The sequence below is a fragment of the Amblyraja radiata genome, chromosome 3 (genome assembly GCF_010909765.2).
Source record: "Amblyraja radiata isolate CabotCenter1 chromosome 3, sAmbRad1.1.pri, whole genome shotgun sequence".
Taxonomy (NCBI): Eukaryota; Metazoa; Chordata; class Chondrichthyes; order Rajiformes; family Rajidae; genus Amblyraja; species Amblyraja radiata.
In genome coordinates, this window is record NC_045958.1 from 62,675,785 (window position 1) to 62,702,458 (window position 26,674).

General features: G+C 39.1%; 1 protein-coding gene across 5 annotated transcripts in view; it reads right to left on the bottom strand.

Annotated features, from left to right (window-relative positions):
• cenpe (centromere protein E) overlaps window positions 1-26,674 on the bottom strand; it is a 110,442-nt gene that overhangs the window by 10,122 nt on the left and 73,646 nt on the right. Inside the window, exons 30-42 of one of the 5 annotated variants that reach the window (XM_033017917.1) lie at window positions 18,674-18,928; window positions 18,210-18,470; window positions 17,677-17,937; window positions 17,248-17,508; window positions 16,810-17,070; window positions 16,369-16,620; window positions 15,907-16,167; window positions 15,448-15,702; window positions 13,709-13,882; window positions 9,029-9,250; window positions 7,517-7,747; window positions 2,925-3,140; window positions 1,665-1,883 (exon numbers count right to left, since the gene is read on the bottom strand). In XM_033017917.1, coding sequence (XP_032873808.1) covers window positions 1,665-1,883; window positions 2,925-3,140; window positions 7,517-7,747; window positions 9,029-9,250; window positions 13,709-13,882; window positions 15,448-15,702; window positions 15,907-16,167; window positions 16,369-16,620; window positions 16,810-17,070; window positions 17,248-17,508; window positions 17,677-17,937; window positions 18,210-18,470; window positions 18,674-18,928 — 3,129 coding nt within the window. The remainder of the gene's footprint in view (window positions 1-1,664; window positions 1,884-2,924; window positions 3,141-7,516; window positions 7,748-9,028; window positions 9,251-13,708; window positions 13,883-15,447; window positions 15,703-15,906; window positions 16,168-16,368; window positions 16,621-16,809; window positions 17,071-17,247; window positions 17,509-17,676; window positions 17,938-18,209; window positions 18,471-18,673; window positions 18,929-26,674) is intronic. The other 4 variants (XM_033017918.1, XM_033017921.1, XM_033017920.1 and 1 more) reach the window with 4 other exon arrangements.

Consider the following 26,674-nt stretch of genomic DNA (forward strand, 5'->3'; position numbering starts at 1 on the left):
AAAGGCAGTTAAACATTGATATTTTGATGTTTATTTTCTGGATTTGTGCTGCATACCTTCCATAACATTTTCTGCCTCAGCCCATCACAATTTGCTTGTCAAGTTCTCTTTCACTGCCTCTTGCTCATTTCCTTGTGATTTATTACACATGGTTTTCTTGGAGCCCTCCACCTCCCATTATTTTACAGCTTTGTTTGCAACCCTCGAGACCAGCCAGTACATTGGTCCCAGTACAGTTCAGATGAACCCAATCCCTAAAGAACTGCTCTTTCTATCCATAGTACTGATGCTAGTATTCCATGCATTGGATTCCTTTCAACCTCAGTACTTTGAGCCATGTATTTACTTCTAAAATCCTATTTATTCTTTGTCAATATAAATGTGGTTTAGGTAATAATCAAGAGATTAATAGCCCATGTGCTTCTGCTTCTCAATCAGTAAAGGCTATAAATTTATTTTGCACTTCTTTGCAATGAGACATCCCAATAGGGGATGGATGGCGGCAAAATGCCCACCGTAGCTGCCGTGACGGAAATAGAGTGAAACTGGGACTTGGGCTGTACACAATTGATCTGACAGAGACATCCCTGTCACCACCAGTTTAGCAAAGCCTTTGAAAGTTGTGGTAATTAGGTATAGTGCCCAATGCCTTTGACAGCATGTCTGGCTATCATCTGATAGCCTTCTGCTTTCCTTTTCTCAAATGTCAGAGTATGGGTCACACGCATATCATGCAACACAGAACACCTTGCATCAGAGGACCATGTTCGTTTTGTCAAAGATGGACAGTTACTCCCACATTCTAAATTGTTCAGATACTGTAACAAGCTCTAGCCAGCTCTTGGTGCATGCATCATCAAACAATATTTTTAGCATCAGATAATCGGATCTGACAGTGAAAAGAATATGGGACCACTCAGAACAGGTGCCAAAGAAGATGGCTTTGATTTTCTGTGATTCACTTTGACCCACGGTCAGTTCAAACTGATCAGAGATGCTCCAAATGCAAACCAACAGTCAAACAGAGCAGACGACAGTGAGAGTGTCCAATTGCAGAGCATATTCATATTCCACCATAGACCAAACTGTCTAAGCATGCATCTACCCTCCCAGTCCAGCCGGAAGGCAATCAATCCCTGGACAGCACAAAGCCATCAAGAGATCTTACTGCTGGAATGACACACAAATCACTAGCCCCTGAGCAGATTTAACTTGATTGGAAATGATTTTAAACCAAATAATGTAATCTAAATTTAGTGAGATAGGTCACCAATTTCTGATCTCTTCCTTTACTCCTTCTGACAGTTGAGGGATGATATCCTTGCTTGTGGATTCTAATATGTTGCCATCTGAAGGCAGGTCTGGACCAATCCAGTCTACTGAGTGCAGCTCAGCTATATTCCAGGATTACCATACCAAGTACAATTTGCACAGAAATCATACGTGGTAGGTGCACAAAAAAACAAGTGAAGTATTCATAGAGTACAAGAGTACATTTTTAGTGATTATGAGCAATTCAGTTTTATTGGTCCTAGTCCAAATTTACACGGTTCTTAAATTCCAACTATCAAATTCTACTAATCATAGTTATTAATTGTTTTGCTGAGTATTTCAGAAGCCTGCAAAATGAATTCAGAATTTGAAAAAAAATGTTGTTTACATACCTGAAGCGATTGTTCATCCACCTTCACTTTTTTCTTCAGGTTTTGGTTTTCCATAGCCAATAGTGGATCACGGCCATTTTTGTTGAATTGCTGTCTATAAGTAACAATTTCCAAAAGCAGCTTCTCATTCTTTTTCTTCTCGTTAGCCATCTCATTACAAGAATTCCTGATGTACTTTACATATTCAGTTTGCAATGACTTAGAAAATGTCACTTCATTCTGAAGGCACAGGAAAGAGAAATACACTTCCAGCAACATAACACATCAAAGAGACTGTACAGAGACTTCAAAATATTACTCACAATTTAAATGTCTATACTTAAATACTCGGCACCACAGACTCCATTTTACTCATTGAGTGTGGTTTGTCCTCAATGTACAATTGGATTTGTAATTAGCAAAATAGGTGAAGTTATGTGTGGACTTTGAAAAAATATTCAATTCATGTTATAACACATTTTGATAGTTTAATTGAATTGTAAAGCTATTAATTCTTTATTGGTGAAATCACATGGCCCACTGAAGTCAAAACATCAATGATTCATGTATGTCCTTGTCTATTATGCTAAATAAAATTGATATTTTCTGTATCTCATTTTAAAGAATGCTAATTGGAATAGAACAAGTAATCAACCTTTATTGCATTATAGCAGTCAATTTTACCAAATAAACAACGCAAAATCCTGCTGCATATATTCTTTGATATCAGACTATGTGGATGTGGATGTGATAAAATATGATCCACTGATGATCACGAATGGTTCATACATTGCACATGCTTTTGAAGTGGAATTGCACAATGCTCTACCTCATTAGCAAGACCATAATGGCACAATGGGCTAAGTGTTCGGCTGGCAACCGGAAGGTAGCCGGTTCGAATCCCGCTTGGAGTGCATACTGTCGTTGTGTCCTTGGGCAAGACACTTCACCCACCTTTGCCTGTGTGTGAATGATTGGTGGTGGTCGGAGGGGCCGTAGGCGCAGATTGGCAGCCACGCTTCCGTCAGTCTGCCCCAGGGCAGCTGTGGCTACAGAAGTAGCTTACTACCACCAAGTGTGACTGAGGAGTGAATGAATAATGCGATGTAAAGTGCCTTGAGTATTAGAAAGGCGCTATATAAATCCCATCCATTATTATTATTATTATTATTTAAAATCTCAGCTTTTCGATTTAGATTTCTATGTATATCATTCACACTTGATCATGGCCTTGAAATACCACACACTATTGCCAATCTTGAAGAAAGACAAAAATTATACCTGAACTACTTCATTTTTACGTTGAAAGTCATGATTCAGAGTTTGCATTTCATGTTCAATTTCTTGAATTGTTTTCAAAACGTTAGTACAAGGCACAACAGAAATTCTTTCCATAAGAATATTTCGAGCTTTTGTCACGGAAGATAATCCATTCTTAGTGCTTCTCAGGCAGTTTTGGCATTTTAGCTTCAAGTCAGACAAGGTTTGCTGTGTATTCTGAATGAGAGAATGTGTGAAAAGAAAATGTAAAGCATCTAAATTAATTGTGGGAGTATAGTCTATTATTTACTTTAAACAATTATTTACTTTAAACAAAAAATGACTAAAAATGCAGGCAACTGCAAACTAATGTTTCAGGGGAATTTTTAGTTTAGTTTAGATACAGCGTGGAAACAGGCCCCTCAGCCCACCAAGTCTGCACCGACCAGCGACCCCTGCACATTAACACGATCCTACACACACACTAGGGACAATTTGTACCAAATCAATTAACATACAAACCTGCATGTCTTTGGAGTGTGGGAGGAAATCAATCTCTCAAAGAAAACCCACGCAGGTCATGGGGAGAACGTACAAACTCCATGCAGACAGTACCCATAGCCAGGATTGAACCCGGGTCTCTGGCGCTGTAAGGCAGCAATTCTACCACTGCACCACCATGCAGCCGTATAATATTATAAACCAAGTGAATATAAGGGAATATGGATAATTGTGTATGTAATAGATCCAGGAAAATTAAAATTCAGCATTAGTTTTTAAAACAAACTTTGTATTGTATAGAACAATGGTGCTATGACAGACACAAAATTTTAGCTATCAGCACTCCAGAGTGCATTCCATTAACATATTAGTCTAACCATAAAATATAAACTTTATTGGTATTTTTGGAAATGAAAGAATAACTTGAAGTCATGCATATCAACTATGTAAATAATTGCTGTACCAATTTGCTTAATTGCACCGTATGTTGACATTGAACCAATAAAGACAACTGATGATTCCATCAACCCCACCAAGTGGTCAAATTATTCAGGCTTAACCTTCACCCCACACTTCCCCTGGGCTTTCAAGTGGAATTGCACAATGGTGGAAAACGTTACAAATAATAGATAAATGATTTAAATTCCGTTGCCCAATTAAAATTTAAAGTAAATCAGTGGTTCTTCTTGGTTCTTGGTTATAAAAAATATTCCAAATGGAATTTAAACTGGAGGTGGTGGAGGGTGGACTTAAGCAAAAAATGATTCTTGGAGAAGAGCTACCTTAAATTTAGTTGCGTCTGGTTGAGTAACTATGATACGGTGAAGACTATTCCATGTTTTAATTGTGCGGGGGAAGAATGCTGTACATATCTGTCTTGGTAGCTGGTATCTCAAATTGGATCGAATGCCCTCGACTGCTCCTAATAGGTTTGGGTTTGGTGTAGGTTTGATAATCTATATCGAGCTGACCATTTAACATTTTATAAAAACAGGTCAAACGGTGAGCTTTACATCTGTCTTGGAGAAGGTTCCACCCAGTGAATTCTGAAGTTTGGTAACACTTCCTTCTCTCTCATCGGTATTTGTACCAAATCGAACTGCCTGTCTTTGGACACGTTCGATGGAAGAAATTTTTCTATTTGTGTATGGATCCCATGCTGCAACTGCGTAGTCAAAATGTGGTCTAACAAGGGCAAAGTATAACTTCTCCTTGATTGAAATTGAACAATGATGAAAGTTGCGTCTCAGAAAATTTAGGACACCTGTTTACACCGTCGCATGATGAGTCTGACCATTCCATCATAGATCGTTCTGTAATTTGATGTCAAGATACTTGGTCAGTTTCGATTCTTCAAGGGTGGTACCAAGGATATAGTGTTCACAAGTAAAGTTTTCAAATCTAAATTGAGGGCCTCAGTCCAGCCTATCACAGGCATAGCTATATCTATCATCAAGGATCCACCATCTTTCATGTCATGCCCTCCTCCCGCTCCTACCATCAGACAGGTGGTGCAGAGCAGCTTTCCCTGCAACCGTTCTTGGACTGAGCTGCACAATCCTAATCCTACCTCAGCACCAGAATACTATGGTCCACCTCTTGCACTAACATAAACTTGTTTTCTAATTGTGGTATATCTCGTTTTTGCAAACATTCTTGCATAATTTGTTTGTGAATTGTCTAGGGCCATGTGCCTGTTATAGTGCTGGAACCAAGATTCTCATTGTGCTTGCATCTCACCACAATTTCAGAAACAAAAATTACCTTGGTTTACAAAGTCGAGGATATGCTTGAAAATTAGTCAGAACGATAAGGGCAAAGAGGAAAATTACATTGGATACAATAAAGTTAAGTTAAGGTCATAAGTAATCAGAGCAGAATTAGGCCATTTGACTCATCATATCTACTAAGCCATTCAATCATGGCTGATCTCTCTCTTCCTCTTAACACCATTCTCCTCACTTCTCCCCATAACCCTTGACACGCAAACTAATCAAGTTAAGATAGTGAGATGATGAATACATAATAAATAAAGCATAAAAGAATTGTTAAAGGAATAATGGCACCAATCATGGGGGAAATCAGTTCGTGAAGGAGGACATTCTAAATTTAGATCAAATATTTCACATACACAAAGATATATAAAAGACATAGGAGTCTAATACAAAACCCAAGAGAAGTCATCATATCACATGGGTCCAGATGGGACACATCTCATTTGACAAGGGAAGAAAGGGTAGAGGCACCAGAAGCCATGACTTCAATCTTCAAACACTCAAAGTAGAGTCAATGTACCAGAGCACCAAAAATGTTCCACTGTCAGTTCAAAATCATTGGAAAATCGTGTAACTATGGAGATAGGAAAATAAGAGACACCATTTCCCTTGGTAAAGCTGTCACAACTGAAAGTAGAGACTTAAGGTAATTAGCACATTATTAAAGTGAAATTGTGGTGAAGCATTCTCATCCAGATGGCAGCAGTATTTGTGAACTCATTGCTGGAAAGAGTTAGAGGTAGAAATCTTCATAATATTTAGAAACAATACTTAGATATGCACCTGGAAATATTATAACCAACGTGGTTACAAAACTAGCTACAGTATGTGAATTGAAATTAGGCTTGTTAGTTATTTTGTTAGCATGAACCCAATGAAGCTAAACAATCTCCTATTGCAGTGTTTCTAGAATTCTACAAAAGTATAAAAAACATCAAACTTGAAAACATAGTTAACATGCACAACATCAACCATTTTCATGTTTGGAAATAATCTTCACATATTATCTTTGTTGGAGATGTATGATGGGGAAACATAAAACAAAAATCAATTCAATATTAAATAATGCTTCCTGACAAATCGTGAGGTTATATTTTTCTTCCCCCAAAACTACTTAGATTATACAATTTCTGATATCCCAGCTCCTTTTAGAATCTTATGCAAATAGCCTTTAATCATACACAAGCAGGAAATTTAGTTGCAATGATCAAAGCAGATATTATTTTTCACCAAGACACACTCTTTTTAATGCATCCAGTTGGATAAGAATCATGAAATGACAGAAAAAAAATGGACTAACTGAGTAGGCTGGTTGCACTACTCATACAAAAGAAAGGATCGACTGGGCTTATATTCACTGGAATTTAGAAAGATGAGTGGGGATCTTAAAGAAACATATAAAATTCTTAAGGGATTGGACAGGCTAGATGCAGTAAAAATGTTCCGGATGTTGGGGGAGTCCAGAACCAGGGGTCACAGTTTAAGAAGTAGGGGTAGGCCATTTAGGACTGAGATGAGTAAAAACGTTTTCAGCTAGAGAATTGTGAATCTGTGGAATTCTCTGCCACAGAAAGCAGTGGAGGTAAATTCACTGGATGCTTTCAAGAGTAAGTTAGATATAGCTCTTAGAGCGAACAGAACCAAGGGATATGGGAGAAAGCAGGAACGGGGAACTGATTTTGGATGATTAGCCGATCACATTGAATGGCTCGAAGGGCCGTATGGCCTATTCCTGCACCTATTTTCTATGTTTTTTATGTTTTCAGTTAACCAGATTAGCTGCGGATAAACTAATTCAAATTAGCAACATGATAGTTAGGACAACAAGAAAGGGCACAGTGAAAGGATTTAAAAAAAACCCCAAAAAACTGCTATATGGTTCTTATATTTTCAAGATAGAGAATGATCAATCTCAAATCCTGACGTGCCTTTGGTTTGAATTCAATATTTTGATGCTTCCCAGTTGAATGACCCTGCCCTAGATGCCTTCAAACGTACTCGCTTATCCTGAGGTTACTTTCAAATAACAGAAATTATAACCAGGCAATTATTTTAAATAATGATTCTCAAAACTTGCAACATATTTAGAAATGTAGATATTCAATTAATTTTCTAACAAAATACCCAAGAAATAATCCTATGAAATTAACATGGAAAATGTTTTCATTTTTCATTTCACTTTCAATATAGATGTTTTCATACTTCAAAGTCAGGATCCAATAACATTGCTGTAAACCTTAAATTATTTTGCTTTGCATTAAAACAATCACCCTCCAACAAATTTGGATTTACAATTGTCTAATTCATTGATATTTTCTTTAAAATAGTGATACGGACCTTCAAGTGGGTTTCTTTGCATTCAATTAAAGTGGAAAGTCGCAGTATTTCAGGGTTCTTCTCTTCCGATGTAAACTCTTGCAAAGGCGAATCAGAAACCTGCTTTTTCATAGTCTGTAACTGTATGCACAATTCTGCACTTTTCTTTATCTCATCTGCTAGACCCATGTCACGTTTAGTTATTGGGACTTGATACCACTTTACATTCTGAGGTACTGTGTTCAAATCTCTCTGTTAAAAAAACATGAAAACAAGACATATTCAGAAATGAACAGAAACAAATACCCTTTAATTTTTGCATGTTCAATATTCATCAGGGGCTGACAAACAGAGATTTGTGAATGCTTTAAATTCATACTGAACCTTCAATGGTTACTAATCACATCGTCCCTTTCTTGTAATTGACTAAGTGATAAGTTAACACAAACATGCAAAGCAGTTATATGGAAAATCAATCGAAACAATAGATAGTTGAACTGAACTGTGCACATCAATGGTTTTGATATAGTGCCATGAAGTAGCCTCAATTGAAATTGGAAATTGGGTAGATTTTGATCAAAGACAGGGAAGAGAAAATAGGATACCTCAAACAGTATAAATATAACATCAATCCACTTTTTTAAAATTTTAAATGTGTTCTTCTTGAAAGATTAATTCTTTATTTATTAAAGTTTTATTACATAGTATGTTCTGCAAGTGTTTCATATTTTACAAGATTTATTCACAAAACAACATTTGTGCTTAAATGTTATACTTTGATTAATGATTAAGAAAGAACTGCAGATGCTGGAAAAATCGAAGGTAGACAAAAATGCTGGAGGAACTCAGCGGGTGAGGCAGCATCTATGGAGAGAAGGAATGGCGACGCTTCAGGTCGACATTTCAGTCTGAAGGGTCTCGACCCGAAATGTCACCTATTCCTTCCTCCAGCATTTTTGTCTAACTTTGATTAATGACTTCATTTAACTATTTATCAAACACTGCAAACCACATTGAAATCTGTAGAATTGATCTATACCAATTATCCTTGAGTTTACTTCCCACTGCCATCCCAATACACAACGGCATTTCATCATAACTGAAGTCAAAGAGTTCACTGAAGAAAGGTCCCAACCCAAAATGGCACCTACTCATGTCTTCTAGAGATGCGACTAGCACCCCAGCACTGTGTTCCATGCAAGATTCCAGAAACTGCAGTTCCTTGTATCCTCATACTTAACTACCAAAATAAATTGAGACTAGAAAGAGAAAATGTTGGAAACATTTAGCTGGCTAGACTGGACACAAAGACAAATCAAAGTTTTAGGTTCAGGACTTTCTGCTTTTTCAGATGATTAACACAACATATCAATCTACTTTACCCTGATATTTGACCTGCTGTTTCCTGAAGTTCATAATTATTCCAGATTCTAAAGTTTGTAGTGCTTTACTTTGTAAATATAAAGCACACTGTCCTTGTGGACCATGCCGTCCTATTCACAGAAAACGATGGCACTTTTAAATTGCAATTACCATAAAATGATTCCTCCACAACAGAAGGTGTTCATATAGTTTTTGCTTCTCTTCTTGTAGCTTCTTAATTCTCATCGACTCTATTGATTCTTCAGGGAATTTAGCACAAAATCTGCCCAGTAGTTCATTCCATGCTTCCCTCTCTCTTGAAAGCTGTTGGTTAGTTTCATCTAAATCAATCTTGTACTCATTTTCCAATTGGAATAAACCTTCAATTGTTTCCTGAATAATTAAAAAATATATACATTTTGTCCAAGAGAACTAGAGAAAAAAAATTAGTGACATTAGTGCTGCTGGCAACCAGCAGGCAGGAATACAGGACAAGGACAGACCACTGTAGAATGTTAAGTATTCACATCACAATTTAAAATCCATTATCTTGGTGCATATTAATTCAATCTGAACAAACTCCACTGTATCAATCTTGAAATTAGCCTTACAATGAAATGTAATTAATTTAATTTTAAGCTATAGTCTGTAAATTATTTGCCATACATACATGGGATTTTATTATTATGTGCACACCAGAAATAAATACTCATCTCTAATTGTCCTGGTGCAGATTGTAGTGAGTTGCCTTTTTAGAACATAAGACATAGGAGTAGAATTATACCATTCGGCCCATTCAATCATGGCTGATCTATTTTTCTCTCTCAACCCCATTATTTTGCCTTCTCACCGTAATCTTTGATACTCTTACTAATCAAGAACCTATTAATTTCCAGTTTAAAAATGCTCAATATCTTGGCCTCCACAGCCATTTGTGACAATGAATTCCACATTCACCACCCACTGGCTGAAGAAATTCCTCTTCATCTATACTCTAAAGGTACATCCTTTTATTTTAAGGCTGTGCCCTCTGGTTCTGGATTCTCCCATTACTGGAAACATCCTTTCCAAGTCCACTCTTTCTATTTTTGAAATGTAATACCATGAGCAAGTACTCCCAGAGTCTTTCCCAAGCTCTTGACGAGTTTCTCAAAATTTATTCCAATTGGAAATAAATGCAAAAGAGATCCTCTGATTTAGCTGGCCCCATTAGTGATAGAGATACATTTAGACCGTGGGCCGAAGTGCTTTTTCGTTTCATTTCGTGACCCAAATCATGTATCTACAACATATTGAGTAAAAATATTGTAGAAATCACACCTGAAACTCATCAAGTACAAAACCTGTACATATTTTTAAAATATGAGAAAAACCTCCAATTTTCCGAGTAGTAATTGTCCAATCAACACACGTTTGACATTGAGTCGGACGCCAATTGACCAATCACATGCTTTGTTTCATGCTAGTGAGGCAGCAAGCACTCTGGGATCATGGCTGCCTCCAAATAACGTCAAAACAATAGCAAGGTTTCGAAGGAATAAAGGTAATGCTAACCTTACTGATAATTTTTTTACATCTGATTTATCGTTGTAAAGTTATGATGTGAACTGTTAAATAAAAATAAATGATAAATAAAAATGTAGATCTAGGGTTAGGATTACGGATAGGATCAGTCAGTCGGTCGGGCTGTCGGCCGGCCGGTGGGTGCTGTGAGGGGTCGGTCAGGCTGTCGACCAGCTGGTGGGTGCTGCGAAAGGTCGGTCGGGCTGTCTGCAGGCCGGTGGGTGTTGAGAGGAATCGGTCGGGCGGGCGGACTGGCTGACGGAGCCGGCACTATGGGGGTGCTGGAGGTGGCCCGGGCAGCGTGCAGGGCTGCTCCCCACCATCATCACCATGATGATCCAGAAGGGCATGCTGGCCGAGCTAAGCGGCCACACGTATGGAGCCCGCAGCCGGTCCCAAAGCGGCTCTAGTTCCAGCCGTGGGCAGCTCTGGAAGGGGGGGGCGAGTTAGGGTTAGGCATTTATCTCTCAGTGGAAGGTGCCTTGGCCTTTCCCCAGCCTGGCACTGCCCCAGTCCCACTATGGCCGTGACCCCCACTCTGCACACTGGCAGTCAGTTGGGTTCAGTAAAATGGGGGAACGCACAGAATCTGCCCTCACCCATTAATTAGGCGGGTTCAGGAACCGGTGAAATCCGCGACCTCTGCGGCAGTCTCACTCAACATACACACTCATAATTATATTCATTACATTATTTTTATAATATAATTATATATAACTCCAGTCATATTTGTGTGTGTGAGAGTGAGTGTGTGAGATAGTGTGAGAGAGAGAGAGTGAGAGTGTGTGAGAGAGAGCAAGTGTGTGAGAGAGTGTGCATGAGAGTGAGAGTGTGTGTGAGTGAGTGAGTGTGAGAGAGAGAGAGAGAGAGAGAGAGAGAGAGTGTGAGTGAGTGAGTGAGTGAGTGAGTGAGTGAGTGAGTGAGTGAGTGAGTGAGTGAGTGAGTGAGTGAGTGAGTGAGTGAGTGAGTGAGTGAGTGAGTGAGTGTGTGAGTGAGTGAGTGAGTGAGTGAGTGAGAGAGAGAGAGAGAGAGAGAGAGAGAGAGAGAGAATGTGTGTATATTTATATATATACAATTGTTAATATCAGGATATCAGGAATTTTAGGTACTTGGGAAAATGGAAGATGTCTGTTTAAAGATCTGTAAAACCTGCTTGACATATTTTGCAGAAAGCTGCAGAGCCATGTGACATGGGAATGGGTTGCAGAGAGGTTTTTGTCCAGATGTTGTTAATATGTATGGATTCTGCAGAAGGGTCTATGCACTGTGCAAAAGCATGTTTAGGATTGGTTGGGGAAATGTTAGGTTTCAATTATGTTGCAGAGCCTTCCCGCCACTAATTGTGATTGGTCCAAGAGAGCAGCCTCAAAGATGTTTCTTAATCTAGTGATGTTTCTTTACTTAATGGAAGGAAGCGTTTCCCCCCACCCCCCCACAAGTGCTTTGTGTTGAAACTATGTTGCAGCCTGTATTGGTAATTGGCTTGTAGGGGTTGCCTCCCCCATGTATTTTTGCGCCTTTATTTTGTACGGGTATAAAAGGGTGGGGAGCACATTGGGGTGTGCCGATCGCCTAGGGTTTGTTCTAGTTGCGCGAGGCTGTGTGGCTGTGTGGAATAAGTAGTAACGAGGATCGTCCCGCGGTATTGTGTACAATAAAGGAGAGTTGGATTTCCAGTGCTCGTGTTTGACTGAACCAGACTAGGGGGGGGATAAATCTAGAACCGGAATCTACATAATAATATGGTTTAAATCAGTGGTTCCCAACCTTTTTTTGGCCATGCCCCACCTAATCACCTCTAAAATCCTGATGCCCCACCCCCCATATTTTAGCACGAGCAGACAAAGAAATAATTCTCAGAAAATGGAATTTACTCAAAATAACATCTGAAACATAAACTACATATGTTTACCTGATGCCCCCCTTAAAAATCAAATTGCCCCCCTGTGGGGCGTATGCCCCACGTTGGGAACCACTGGTTTAAATAGACCGCATCATGGAATTAAGCTCCCCATAGAGTAATATGAGCATTGAGCACTAGATGACGCTTACTTTTTCGATCTAATTTTCTAATCAGCTTAATTAATTAGGGTGCAACTTTTGGCACTGACGAGTTATGAATTCCTTCTCAATTATATTTTATGTAAATTTGTGCCAAATTTCAAGTAGATACCAGACATGGGCCACAAAAGTTAAATTCTAGACACATTTTCGATGCTCAGCCCAGGGCCTAATTGTTTAAATCTCACGACCTTATATTTTAAGAGAAAAATTCTAACAAATCCTAAAAAATCAGTCTAAGCCAATTATTCCTAACACCACAAATATATTTTTTCCGAAAGCTTCAGGATCTTTACATAATTTTCATTGCGCTATAACAAAAATAAGTTGCAACACTTTAATGCGCAGTTTCAATACGAATTACTTAATTTAACATTTGTATATGTATTATAATGGCTTATACTTTATATTGATTTTTAAAACATTTAAAGAATCATGCACAGATACAGCCACATCCACACAGTCCAACAATCTCTCAAAAATATACTTTAACTATCAATTAGTTTAAAAAAAACCCCAATTAAATCTTGAAATTTGTTCCATTAAAACAATAGAATGCAAAATGCCCTAACATTTTGAATTGACAGTATTTTTATATCATCTGCTTTATATACATGATTTTGGTTTATAACAAAATACTGCATATTAGTTAAGGTTCTGTCTATGTACCCCTAATTATTTTATTGGTAATATTCAATGGTTTCTCATTATTTTCCTCCCAATAACCCAGGATCTCTCATTTTGTCTGTTGGTAACACTGGTGTTACCATTATTCACGAAGACTGGGACATATTTCCAGATGTATAGGAAATGCCACATAATTAATTGATGGCCTTCTATAGAAGCTAACCTATAGGAACATCTTCCAACACCTTAGTGAGGTACCCAAGGGCTGAAAACTATAACATCCAATATACTGAATTTCTACACTAATTGTAGAAATCTTTGAGACATGTAAAAGATATGTGAAAGGCATTATATTAATCCAAGACTTTCACATTACAATAAACGGACGGGAAATTACCTCTTCAAATTGTATGCAGCATTTAGATTTTGTGACATTGATAAATAGAAACAAGGAAATATACTTCTGATTTCTACATCAAGCCAGTCCTCAAAGGAAAATGCATTTCATTTAAAAATATCCGAACCTCCAGACTTATTAAATACACCACATGTTGCTTCTTTTTCTGCTATTGCCAGTTAACATTATTGTTTAAATCTTACCTGCAAAAGAAGATCTTTCACCTCTAGATGGTTAAAAAGCTTCTTAATTTCAGTTTCAAGTTCCTGATTTTCTGGAATAGTGGATTCAATTTGCACCTGCTCCTCTTTTAAAGTAGCAATTTGTTTTTCCAAGCTTGCGACTAGTTCAGTAAGCTCTTTATTTCTTCTTTCTTCCTGTTGACCAAAATTCATGCATTTACAATCCCATACAAGGTAGAGGGTATGTTTGAGAAAACTGGAATTTAAACAAGCCTTGACTTTTTCCAAAATAATTATTGTATATTGTACTGATAGTTTCAGTTCTCTAATTGGGAAAGAATCAGAGCAACACATTCTTGACATTAATTTCAAGTCAACTGGAGCATTGGAGTACATTTACTTGGGGATTAGAGGCTAGCAGAGGGGTTCAAAGTAAAGAGAGGGTTTGCAACGGAAGAAATTAATGAAATTAGCAATTTTGCTTAAAATTATGATTCCATTTGCCTATAATTATGGCCATTATAATACAGATACAAAGCCAAGTAATTTGCATTGAAGTTACTTGCAGATAAAGCAGTGCATTGAAGCATCTATTTTTTTCTCACAGCACTATGAAAATGTAAATTATGGTTTCATAAAATAAATTAAAGCCATATTTTCAGAATACTAATAATTAATAAAATAAATTGGTCAGCATGATTGCTTTGATATTGAATGACTAGTATTCAATTGACCATAGTTATGAGCTTCATGCCCTCATGCATAGTTGGTGGCTTCTCATGGCTTTACACTGGTCACTGTCCATCAAAGCAACTGTCAGAATTATTTCACAAATTATACATAGAAACTGTTGCATGATTGAGAGCAAAACATTGAAATGTCTTCAATTTGCATTCCACTCAATCAAATGGAGATATCCAATTCCAGACCCAGCTGCTTAACCCACGGTCAAGTCAAAACATAATCTATATAGTTAGTATACCATGGTTACAGCAGTATTTTCCAGAGACGTTTGAAACACCTTGCATACATGGTGGGCAGCAATAATAGTAGCCATTTTTTGGAGTGACATGCTTCAAATTTTTTTTTAATGGACTCATTAAGGAAAATTGCTTTTTATTTAAAATTGTATCAGCAGGAGGGATACAGCAGGAAGGAAACTAAGCAAGCCAGAAATTGATATAAACTCACAAGCTGGCAGTAATCAGCAATATTCTCAACATTGAGACCGGAAGCTATGAAAGGCTCTTGAATCAACACCAAGACTTGCAGGGTTTGCTGCGGGAAATTGTACATACCTACCACACTTTCAGGTAGGGCCTCCAAAAGTGGAAGTCATGTTTTAAATTTTACTTAATGGATGGGATTTATGATGTGGAGCACACAGATTGGGAAACATTTTATTCACTTTAACCACCTTATTGATCTTGATCTCTTATAACGCCAGAATCATTCAACACTGTCAACGTTGCTCTTTTCTTTTTAAGATAACTTTGGGATATTTTACTTCCATTTGCGTTTGTAAGAGACGAGTCAAACAAGGGCCGGAGAAGATGGGGATATCAAGTTACTCTTTCAAGGGATAAAGAAAGCATCAGTTATGTATTTAAAATTATCCAATACTCAGTTACTTCCGCTTCATTACATCAATTAGTAACCTGCACCTCAAGTTCTATATTTAGCACTTCAACCACATGGGTACCGCAAAATTTTGTGACAATAACTACACATAAGTATTTTGTTTACAATCAGTGTCTTGCCTCAGTGTTTTCCTTCCGTGTTCTCTTCATTTCATCCCTTTCTACCTTGACACGCTCTAGTTTCGCTTGGAGCACAGCCATCTCCTTGTCCATGGCCGACTTTTCATCTTTTAGCTGCTGCAGCTGCTGGCTGAATCCCACTTCCAGAATGTTTCTATGCCGGTCTTTTGAAACAGCTCTTAGCTCTTTGATCTCAGCAAGCAGCATGTCACGTTCAGAAATCACGCTGTTCAGCTCTTTAGTTTGAACTTGTATCTAACGGAAGCATTAGAAATGAGAATGGAACTGTTACTATCAGCCGCATATGGCAGTGAAGTCTTACTTCATGCTGTAATTAAATTACACTGTAGTCAATAGGAAGCTATACCGCAGTAAACATAACTCATGAATTTATCAAGGATATAGAGAAAAAGGGAAAACAATGTATTTTCACTATAGTTATTAGAACATATAACTCACTGCATTAATGTTTTCTTGCAGGGTTCCCTTCATTTCATCCTTTTGTAATTGAAGCCGCTCTAGCATCTCCAGTAACTTCTCCTTCTCCTTTACAATGGCTGCTTTCTCATCATCTAATTGCTGAAGACGCAGGTTGAACTTTTCTTCTAAAATTTCCAGATTCTGCTCTTTGGAAGCACATGTTCTTAACTCTTCAATACCTTTGAGCAGCAAGTCTCGCTGAGATGTCAACTGATGGAGCTCTTCAGCCTGCTCTTGTATCTAATGAACGAAATACATTGAAAACAGAATCACTGGACAACAGTAGAATCTCCACAAACATTTGAGGTTACATTGTACAAAGCAAAATTTGCTAACACTTATGTAACATATAACTGCAAGCAAAATTGGCTAACACTTATGTAAGATACAAGTGCTTAATTAAAAACTATTATGTTTAATTTACTTATTTACAATCCCAACCTTTTCTTGCAATGCTCTCTTCATTTCATCACTTTCTATTTTGACACAGGCCAGTGATTCATGAAAATCATTTCTCTCTTTCATTATGGATGATTTTTCATCCTCCAGCTGCTGGTGCAGCTGATTGAATGCTTCCTCCTGAATTTCTGCTTTCTGTTCTTTGGAAACACGAGTTCTCAACTCCTCAGTCTCAGCAAGCAACATGTCACGGTGAGATGCTATCTGGCATAGTTCCTCATCTTGATTTTGCATCTAATAGCAAGAGAGAACTTTATTGCTTGATGGCACAACTTGGAAAAATTGTCAATTACATGTTTAGAAGATTATCCTAGGCAAGTCGAAAGCTGTAGTGCAGCAGATCTGCTTACTAAATTCAGCACCCACATGATTACAAGCTATTGTGCTATTACTCCTTATACATATGTAGAATTCATAACTCACAATTTCAGTGTTTCCCTGCAAGATTTTCTTCATTCCATCCCTTTCTGCCATGATACTCTTCAATTTCTCCTCAAGCTCGTTCTTTTCTTTTACTATTGATAATTTTTCATTTGCGAGTTGCTGGAACTGCTGGTTAAATTCCTCCTCTTGAATTTCTGCTTTTAGTTGCTTGGAAGCACTTTCTCTCAGATCTTCTACCTCAACAAGTAATGCATCTCGCTGAGAAACCATGCAGCTTAGCTCTTCACTTTGCTTTTGCATCTAATAAAAACAAAATTTTACATTAGAAGCTAAAAGTACACTGATATTTTCCTCACATTTTATGATCCATATATAGGCCAGAAGCCATTTTACACTAAATTTGTTATTCAGATATTACATTTGCTATAACCTATCCTAAATGTCCGTTTAGTTATGAAACAAAAAATTAAATCTCACCATGCTGTTTTTTTCTTGCAGTGTTCTCACCATTTCATCTTTTTCTGTGTTGATGCATTTCAGTGTCTCCTGGAGTTTGTCTTTTTCCTTTACCAAAGAAGATTTTTCATCCTCTAGCTGATGGACCCGTTGGTTGAATTCCTCTTTCCGAATTTCTACCTCCTGTTCTTTGGAAATACGAGCTCCCAGCTCTTCAACCTCAGCAAGCAACGTGTCACGCTGAGACAATGTGCAGTGAAGTTCTTCTCTTTGTTTTTGCACCTAATTTAGAAAAAAGGTGCTGTATGTTATATTACACAATATGCAAGTCCATTAGTTACACCAACCATGTCCTATAAATGCCAAGTCAAACTACAGTAAAATTGGCTAGTACATTTATTAAAGGGACAGACTCCTTATTCCATGTAACGTCTTAAATGTATTACTCACCACCTCAGAGTTTTCTTGCAGAACCTTTTTCATTTCATCTTTTTCAGCTTTGTTACATTTCAGTGACTCCTGGAGTTTGTTGTTTTCCTTTAGTAAGGATGATCTTTCATCCACCAGCTGCTGGAACTGTTGGTTTAATTCCCCTTCCTTAATTTCTACCTCCAGTTCTTTGGAAACACGAGTTCTTAGCGCTTCCATCTCAGCAAGCAACACGTCATGCTGAAAATTCACACGGCAGAGTTCTTCAGTTTGCTTTTGCATCTAATAGAAATAGGAAAGTGTTTTCAAGAAGGCACCCTGTTTTATTAATTCTGCTTTAATATTGATAAGTTAATAGCCACTGCACAGAACACATTATTTAAAGCTATTGTATACATCCATTTACTTAAAAAAATTACAACTCAGTTTCACTATTTTCTTGTAGGGTTCTCTTCCCTTCTAGTTTCCCTTTCATCCCCTTCTAGTTTACACTCTTTACCATCTCCTTCAGCAACATGTAGTCTACAGTAATTATTAAATAAATCATATCTTACCACCTCCGTATTTTCTTGCTGTATTTTCTTCATTTCATCTTTCTCCTCTTCAATACATCTGAGATTTTCCTGGAGCTCGTCCCTTTCCCCAATCAAGGATGATTTTTCATTTTCCAGTTGCTGGAACCGTTGGTTGAATTCCTCTTCCTGAATTTCTACTTCCCGTTCTTTGGAAATGCCATGTTTCAGTTCTTCGATCTCAGGAAGCAATATGTCACACTGAGCTACTGTCTGGTGAAGTTTGTCATCTTGCTTCTGTGTCTAAAAACAAAAACAGGTGTATTGCTCAACTGCACAAAAATATGAAAATATAGAACGCATTTGCTGGATTGCCAATGATTATTTTAAATCATGTGAATTAGTTATTCTATACATACCAAGCTAAATTACAGTTAAATCAGCAAAAAAATGTATTGACTATATTCAAACCTATGCCAGGTACTTACTTAAAATGCATAACTCACCATCTTAGTCTTTTCTTCAAGGGCTCTTTTCATTTCATCATTTTCTGCTTTGATACATTTCAGTGTCTCCTGGAACTCATACTTCTCCTTTAGCAAGTTTGATTTTGCATCCTCCAATTGCTGGAACCGCTGGTTAAATTCCTCTTCCCGAATTTCAGTTTCCTTTTGTTTGGAAACACAGGCTCTCAGCTCTTCGATCTCAGCAACCAATGTATCATGCCGAGCCACCAGACAAAGTTCATCAACTTGGTTTTGCTTTTAATTAAAAAGATGCCAGAAGTTAGCATATTTTCTAACCATGGTTGTATGGTATAACATTGGTTGTATTTTCACAAATATTCCATATAGACCAGAACCCAATGCAAGCTTAGAAAACTAGTTAATTGACATTGTAAAGACTAAGCTACTATATAAATAATCCAACCATTAAAAATTCAGAATTCTTCATCACTACCTTTTTTTCTTTTCATTATTTGATCGGTATTTTTGCATCCAGCAAAGTTCATTATTCAAGATTTTTCATCCTGTTTGCTGGATGCACTGGTTGAACTCTTGAATCTTTGTAGGATGACACAAAAAGCTGTAGCTCAGTGAGTTTTTTCTCCAGAGATGCTGCCTGACCCACTGAGATGTGTCTATTGTGAATCTGTGTTTTGCTTTCCCAAAATATGAACAAGCAGCTCTTGCTTCTCATCCTCCCGATCATATTGAGACACCACATTTTGGAGTTGTTCATTTAACTCTTGTACCCAATTAATATTTATTTGCCAAATAATATTTCAGTATTACATTCATTCAGGATACAGCATTCCTCCTGTATGCAAACATTAGAAACATCTCAGAGTTTCCAGATTACTGCTGTTCTCTGCCTGAGGGTTGAAGGCCAGTTCACAAGATAGACAAGTGAAGATAAGTAAACATTTAATAAATTGAGAGATTGAGGGTTATAAGAACTGGCACAGAAGAGGAAGAGTTGAGGCCAACAGAGATCAGCCATGATTATATAGAGTGGCAGGGTAGTCTTGAGGGGCCAGATTGTTACAGTTTGTGTATTTTTATACAATAATAACTGCTGTCCATGCAACAATCATGAGAAACAGGTTATACACCAACCAATTTACAATTCATTCCTCATCCTAATCATCTTTGGCAAAAACAAATGTTAGATTTTTTATGACTGGCTTTAAATAGAATCTTTTAAAGCCACAAATATCCACATATCATTCACAAACACCGCTACAAAACCAACGAGTTGTATGATATCATCAACTTGATCTGTGAAGTGACACGGTATAGTCGTTTTTATCTCCCTTTACAACTGATACACAGCCAATGGAATACTTGAAATTTGAGCTTATACATCACCGCCAGATTTATTTGGTCTAGAGGGTTCTCATTGGTTCAGATAGAAACAGAAACTTTAGAAAATAGGTGCAGTAGGCCATTCGGCCCTTCGAGCCTGCACCACCATTCAATATGATCATGGCTGATCATCCAACTCAGTATCCTGTACCTGCCTTCTCTCCATAACCCCCGATCCCTTTAGCCACAAGGGCCACATCTAACTCCCTCTTAAATATGGCCAATGAACTGGCCTCAACTACCTTCTGTGGCAGAGAATTTCAGATTCACCACTCTCTGTGTGAAAAATGTTTTTCTCATCTCAGTCCGAAAAGACTTCCCCCCATATCCTTAAACTGTGACCCCTTGTCCTGGACTTCCCCAACATCGGGAACAATCTTCATGCATCTAGCCTGTCCAACCCCTTAAGAATTTTGTAACTTTCTATAAGATCCCCCCTCAATCTTCTAAATTCTAGCGAGTACAAGCCGAGTCTATCCAGTCTTTCTTCATATGAAAGTCCTGACATCCCAGGAATCAGTCTGGTGAACCTTCTCTGTACTCCCTCTATGGCAAGAATGTCTTTCCTCAGATAAGGAGACAAAAACTGTACGCAATACTCCAGGTGTGGTCTCACCAAGACCCTGTACAACTGCAGTAGAACTCCCTGCTCCTATACTCAAATCCTTTTGCTATGAATGCTAACATACCATTAGCTTTCTTCACTGCCTGCTAAACCTGCATGCCTACTTTCAATGACTGGTGTACCATGACACCCAGGTCTCGTTGCATCTCCCATTTTCCTAATCGGTCACCATTCAGATAATAGTCTACTTTCCTGTTTTTGCCACCAAGGTGGATAACCTCACATTTATCCACATTATACTGCATCTGCCATGCATTTGCCCACTCTCTCAACCTATCCGTCAACTTGCAACCTCCTAGCATCCTCCTCGCAGCTAACACTGCCCCCCAGCTTCGTGTCATCCGCAAACATGGAGATGTTGCATTCAATTCCCTCGTCCAGATCATTAATATATATTGTAAATAGCTGGGGTCCCAGCACTGAGCCTTGCGGTACCCCACTAGTCACTGCTTGCCATACTGAAAAGGACCCGTTTACTCCTACGCTTTGCTTCCTGTCTGTCAGCCAGTTCTCTATCCACAGCAATACTGAACCCCCAATACCGTGTGCTTTTAGTGTGCATACTAATCTCCTATGTGGGACCTTGTCGAAAGCCTTCTGAAAGTCCAGATATAACACATCCTCTGGTTCTCCCTTATCCACTCTACTAGTTACATCCGTGAAAAATTCTATAAGATTCGTCAGACATGATTTACCTTTCATAAATCCATGCTGACTTTGTCCAATGATTTCACCACTTTCCAAATGTGCTGCTATCCCATCTTTAATAACTGACTCTAGCATTTTCCCCACTACCGATATTAGTGTAGTCTGGTCTGTAATTCCCTGTTTTCTCTCTCTCTCTCTCTCTCTCCCTTTTTAAAAAGTGGGATTACATTAGCTACCCTCCAATCCTCAAGAACTACTCCAGAATCTAAAGAGTTTTGAAAAATTATCACTAATACATCCACTATTTCTAGGGCTACTTCCTTAAGTACTCTGGTATGCAGCCTATCTGGCCCTGGTGATTTATCGGTCTTTAATCCATTCAATTTACCTAACACCACTTTCCGACTAACCTGGATTTCACTCAGTTACTCCATCTCATTTGACCCCCGGTCCCCTGCTATTTCCGGCAGATTTTTATGTCTTCCTTAATGAAGACAGGACCAAAGTAGTTATTCAATTGGTCTGCCATGTCCTTGTTCCCCATGATCAATTCGCCTGTTTATGACTGCAAGGGACCTACATTTGTTTTAACTAATCTTTTTCTCTTCACATATCTATAAAAACTTTTGCAGTCAGTTTTTATGTTCCCTGCCAGTTTTCTTTCATAATCTATTTTCGCTTTCCTAATTAAGCCATTTGTCCTCCTCTGCTGGACTCTGAATTTCTCCCAGTCCTCTGGTAGGTTGCTTTTTCTGGCTAATTTGTATGCTTCATCTTTGTTTCGATACTATTCCGGATTTCCCTTGTTATCCACGGAGGCACTACCTTCCTTGATTTATTATTTTGCCAAACTGGGATGAACAATTGTTGTAGTTCATCCATGCAGTCTTTAAATGCCTTCCATTGCATATCCACCGTCAACCCTTTAAGAATCATTTGCCAGTCTATCTTGGCCAATTCACTTCTCATACCCTCAAAGTTACCTTTAAGTTCAGAACACTTGTTTCTGAATTAACAATGTCACTCTCCATCCTAATGAAGAACTCAACCATATTATGGTCACTCTTGCCCAAGGGGCCACGCACAACAAGACTGCTAACTAACTCTTCCTCATTACTCAATACCCAGTCTAGAATAGCCTGTTCTCTCGTTGGTTCCTCTACATGTTGGTTTAGAAAACTATCCCGCCTACATTCCACGAAATCCTCTTCCTCAGCACCCCTGCCAATTTGATTTACCCAATCTACAATGGCTTGCAAAAGTATTCATACCCCTTGCACTTTTCCACATTTTGTCACGTTACAACCACAAACGTAAATGTATTTTATTGGGATTTTATGTGATAGACCAACATAAAGTGGCGCATAATTGTGAAGTGGAAGGAAAATGATACATGGTTTTCAAATTTTTTTACAAATATACTCTGATACCCCTAAATAAAATCCAGTGCAACCAATTGCCTTAGTAAGTCACCTAATTAGTAAATAGAGTCCACTTGTGTGTAATCTAATCTCAGTATAAATACAGCCACAAACGTAAATGTATTTTATTGGGATTTTATGTGATAGACCAACATAAAGTGGCGCATAATTGTGAAGTGGAAGGAAAATGATACATGGTTTTCAAATTTTTTTTACAAATATACTCTGATACCCCTAAATAAAATCCAGTGCAACCAATTGCCTTAGTAAGTCACCTAATTAGTAAATAGAGTCCACTTGTGTGTAATCTAATCTCAGTATAAATACAGCTGTTCTGTGAAGGCCTCAGAGGTTTGTTAGAGAACATTAGTGAACAAACAGCATCATGAAGCCCAAGGAACACACCAGACAAGTCAGGGATAAAGTTGTGGAGAAGTTTAAAGCAGGGTTAGGTTATAAAAAAATATCCCAAGTTTTGAACATCTCACGGAGCACTGTTCAATCTATCATCCGAAAATGGAAAGAGTATGGCACAACTGCAAACCTACCAAGATATGGCCGTCCACCTAAACTAACAGGCCGGGCAAGGAGAGCATTGATCAGAGAAGCAGCCAAGAGGCCCATGGTAACTCTGGAGGAGCTGCAGAGCTCAGGTGGGAGAATCTGTCCACAGGACAACTATTAGTAGTGCACTCCACAAATCAGGCCTTTATGGAAGAGTGGCAAGAAGAAAGCCACTGTTGAAAAAGAGCCATAAGAAGTCCCGTTTGCAGTTTGCCACAAGCCATGTGGGGGACACAGCAAACATGTGGAGGAAGGTGCTCTGGTCAGATGAGACCAAAATTGAAGTTTTTGCCTAAATGCAAAACGCTATGTGTGGCGGAAAACTAACACTGCACATCACCCTGAACACACCATCCCCACTGTGAAACATGGTGGTGGCAGCATCATGCTGTGGGGATGCTTTTCTTCAGCAGGGACAGGGAAGCTGGTCAGAGTTGATGGGAAGATGGATGGAGCCAAATACAGGGCAATCTTGGAAGAAAACCTGTTAGATTCTGCAAAAGACTTGAGACTGAGGCGGAGGTTCACCTTCCAGCAGGACAACGACCCTAAACATACAGCCAGAGCTACAATGGAATGGTTTAGATCAAAGTATATTCATGTGTTAGATTGGCCCAGTCAAAGTACAGACCTAAATCCAATTGAGAATCTCTGGCAAGACTTGAAAATTGCTGTTCACAGACGCTCTCCATCCAATCTGACTGAGCTTGAGCTATTTTGCAAAGAAGAATGGGCAAAAATTTCAGTCTCTAGATGTGCAAAGCTGGTAGAGACATACCCCAAAAGACTTGCAGCTGCAATTGCAGCGAAAGGTGGTTCTACAAAGTATTGACTCAGGGGGGCTGAATACTTTTGCACGCCACACTTTTTAGTTTTTTATTTGTAAAAACATTTGAAAACCATGTATCATTTTCCTTCCACTTCACAATTATGCACCACTTTGTGTTGGTCTATCACATAAAATCCCAATAAAATACATTTACGTTTGTGGTTGTAATGTGACAAAATGTGGAAATGTTCAAGGGGTATGAAAACTTTTGCAAGCCACTGTATATGTAGATTGAAGTCACCCATTATAACTGTTTTACCGTTGTTGCACGCATTTCTAATTTCCTGTTTGATGCCACCCCCAACTCCACTACTACTGTTAGGTGACCTGTACACAACTCCCACTAGCGTTTTCTGCCCCTTAGTGTTTCGCAGCTCTACCCATATCAATTCCACATCCTCCAAGCTGATGTCCTTCCTTTCTATTGCGTTAATCTCCTCTCTAACCAGCAACGCTACCCCACCTCCTTTTCCTTTCTGTCTTTCCCTCCTGAATATTGAATATCCCTGGATGTTCAGCTCCCAGCCTTGGTCACCCTGGAGCCATGTCTCCGTGATCCAAACTATATCATATTCATTAATAACTATCTGCACATTCAACTCATCCACCTTATTACGAATGCTCCTTGCATTGAGACACAAAGCCTTCAGGCTTGTTTTTACAACACTCTTACCCCTTATACAATTATGGTGAAAAGTGGCCCTTTTTGATTTTTGCCCTGGATTTGTCTGCCTGCCACTTTTACTTTTCACCTTGCTACCTATTGCTTCTACCCTCATTTTACACCCCTCTGTCTCTCTGCTCACACATTTAAGAAACCCACCACCTCTTATTCTCTGTTTATTATCTTTTTCTTCTTTCTCCCCTACATGTTGGGTCTGAGTGCTTCCCTTCTCTGCCTCCTGCCTCACACACTGTCTACTAGCTTTCTCTATTTGAATCCCTCCCCTCAACCGTGCTAGTTTAAAGTCTCCCCAGTAGCCTTTGCAAATCTCCCCGCCAGGATATTGGTCCCCCTCGGATTCAAGTGCAACCCGTCCTTTTTGTACAGGTCACACCTTCCCCAAAAGAGGTCCCAATGATCCAGAAACTTGAATCCCTGCCCTCTGCACCAGTTCCTCAGCCACACATTTATCCTCCACCTCGCTCCATTCCTACTCTCACTGTCGCGTGGCACACGCAGTAATCCTGAGATTGTTACTTTTACGGTCCATCTCCTTAACTCTCCTCCTAACTCCCTAAATTCTCCTTTCAGGACCTCTTCTCTTTTTCTACCTATGTCATTGGTACCTATATGTACCACGACCTCAGGCTCCTCTCCCTCCCATTTCAGGATATCTTGGACACGTTCAGACAAATCCCAGACCCTGGCACCAGGGAGGCAAACTACCATCCGGGTCTCCTGACTGCGTCCAAAGAATCGCCTATCTGACCCCCTAACTATAGAGTCCCCTATTACTATTGCCCTCCTCTTCTTTTCCCTACCCTTCTGAGCAACAGGGACCGTCTCTGTGCTGGAGGCTCGGCCGCTGTCGCTACCCCCAGGTAGGCTGTCCCACCCAACAGTACTCAAACCGGAGTACTTATTGCCAAGGTGTACAGCCACCGGGGTACTCTCTAGTCCCTGCCTCTGCCCCTTGCCCCTCCTAACCGTGACCCACTTGTCTGCCTCCCGTGGTTTTGGAGTGACCACCTCTCTACAACTCCTCTCTATGACCTCCTCACTCTCCCTGACCAGATAGAGGTCATCGAGCTGCTGCTCCAGGTTCCTAATACGGTCCCTTAGGAGCCCCATCTCGACGCACCTGGCGCAGATGTGGACTTCAGGAAGGCTATCAGACTCCATGACTTCCCACATCTGACATCCAGAACAGTAAACTGCCCTGGCCCTCATACTCTCCGCTTACGCAGGATACAATACAAAGTGCTGGAAGAAATCAGCAGGGATCTGACTCCCAATCAGCTGCTTCCTCGAATAGGCTTCCACCAATCAGCGGCTTAATTTGGTTGTGTGGTATATACTTCAATAATCCTGCAGTTTGCCTTCAATCAAAATACATCACATAAAGAACAAGGATGATGCTCAAGTTCAAATCTGATTGTTGACTTTTCCAGAGCATAACTCAGTGTCAGAATTTTGATAACCCAGAACCAACCAGAATTTGAACAATACCAATCGGAAAAGATTGAGGCTGGCTACTGGTGTTGAAGTCAACAGTCAAATTTGAATTTGGTATTAGGCAAGAAATACAAAATTCTCAATGTGGGCGACTTTGTAGAAATCTCCACAGAAACAATTTAAGCAGACGACAGACAAGGTCAATGACAGTAGACAAAAGTGCTGGAGAAACTCAGCAGGTGCAGCAGCATCTATGGAGCGAAGGAAATAGGCAACGTTTCGGCACAAAACGTTGCCTATTTCCTTGGCTCCATAGATGCTGCTGCACCTGCTGAGTTTCTCCAGAACTTTTGTCGACCTTCAATTTTCCAGCATCTGCAGTTCCTTCTTAAACAGGTCAATGACAGTCACTGTTGCTGTCTGGTTCACCAAT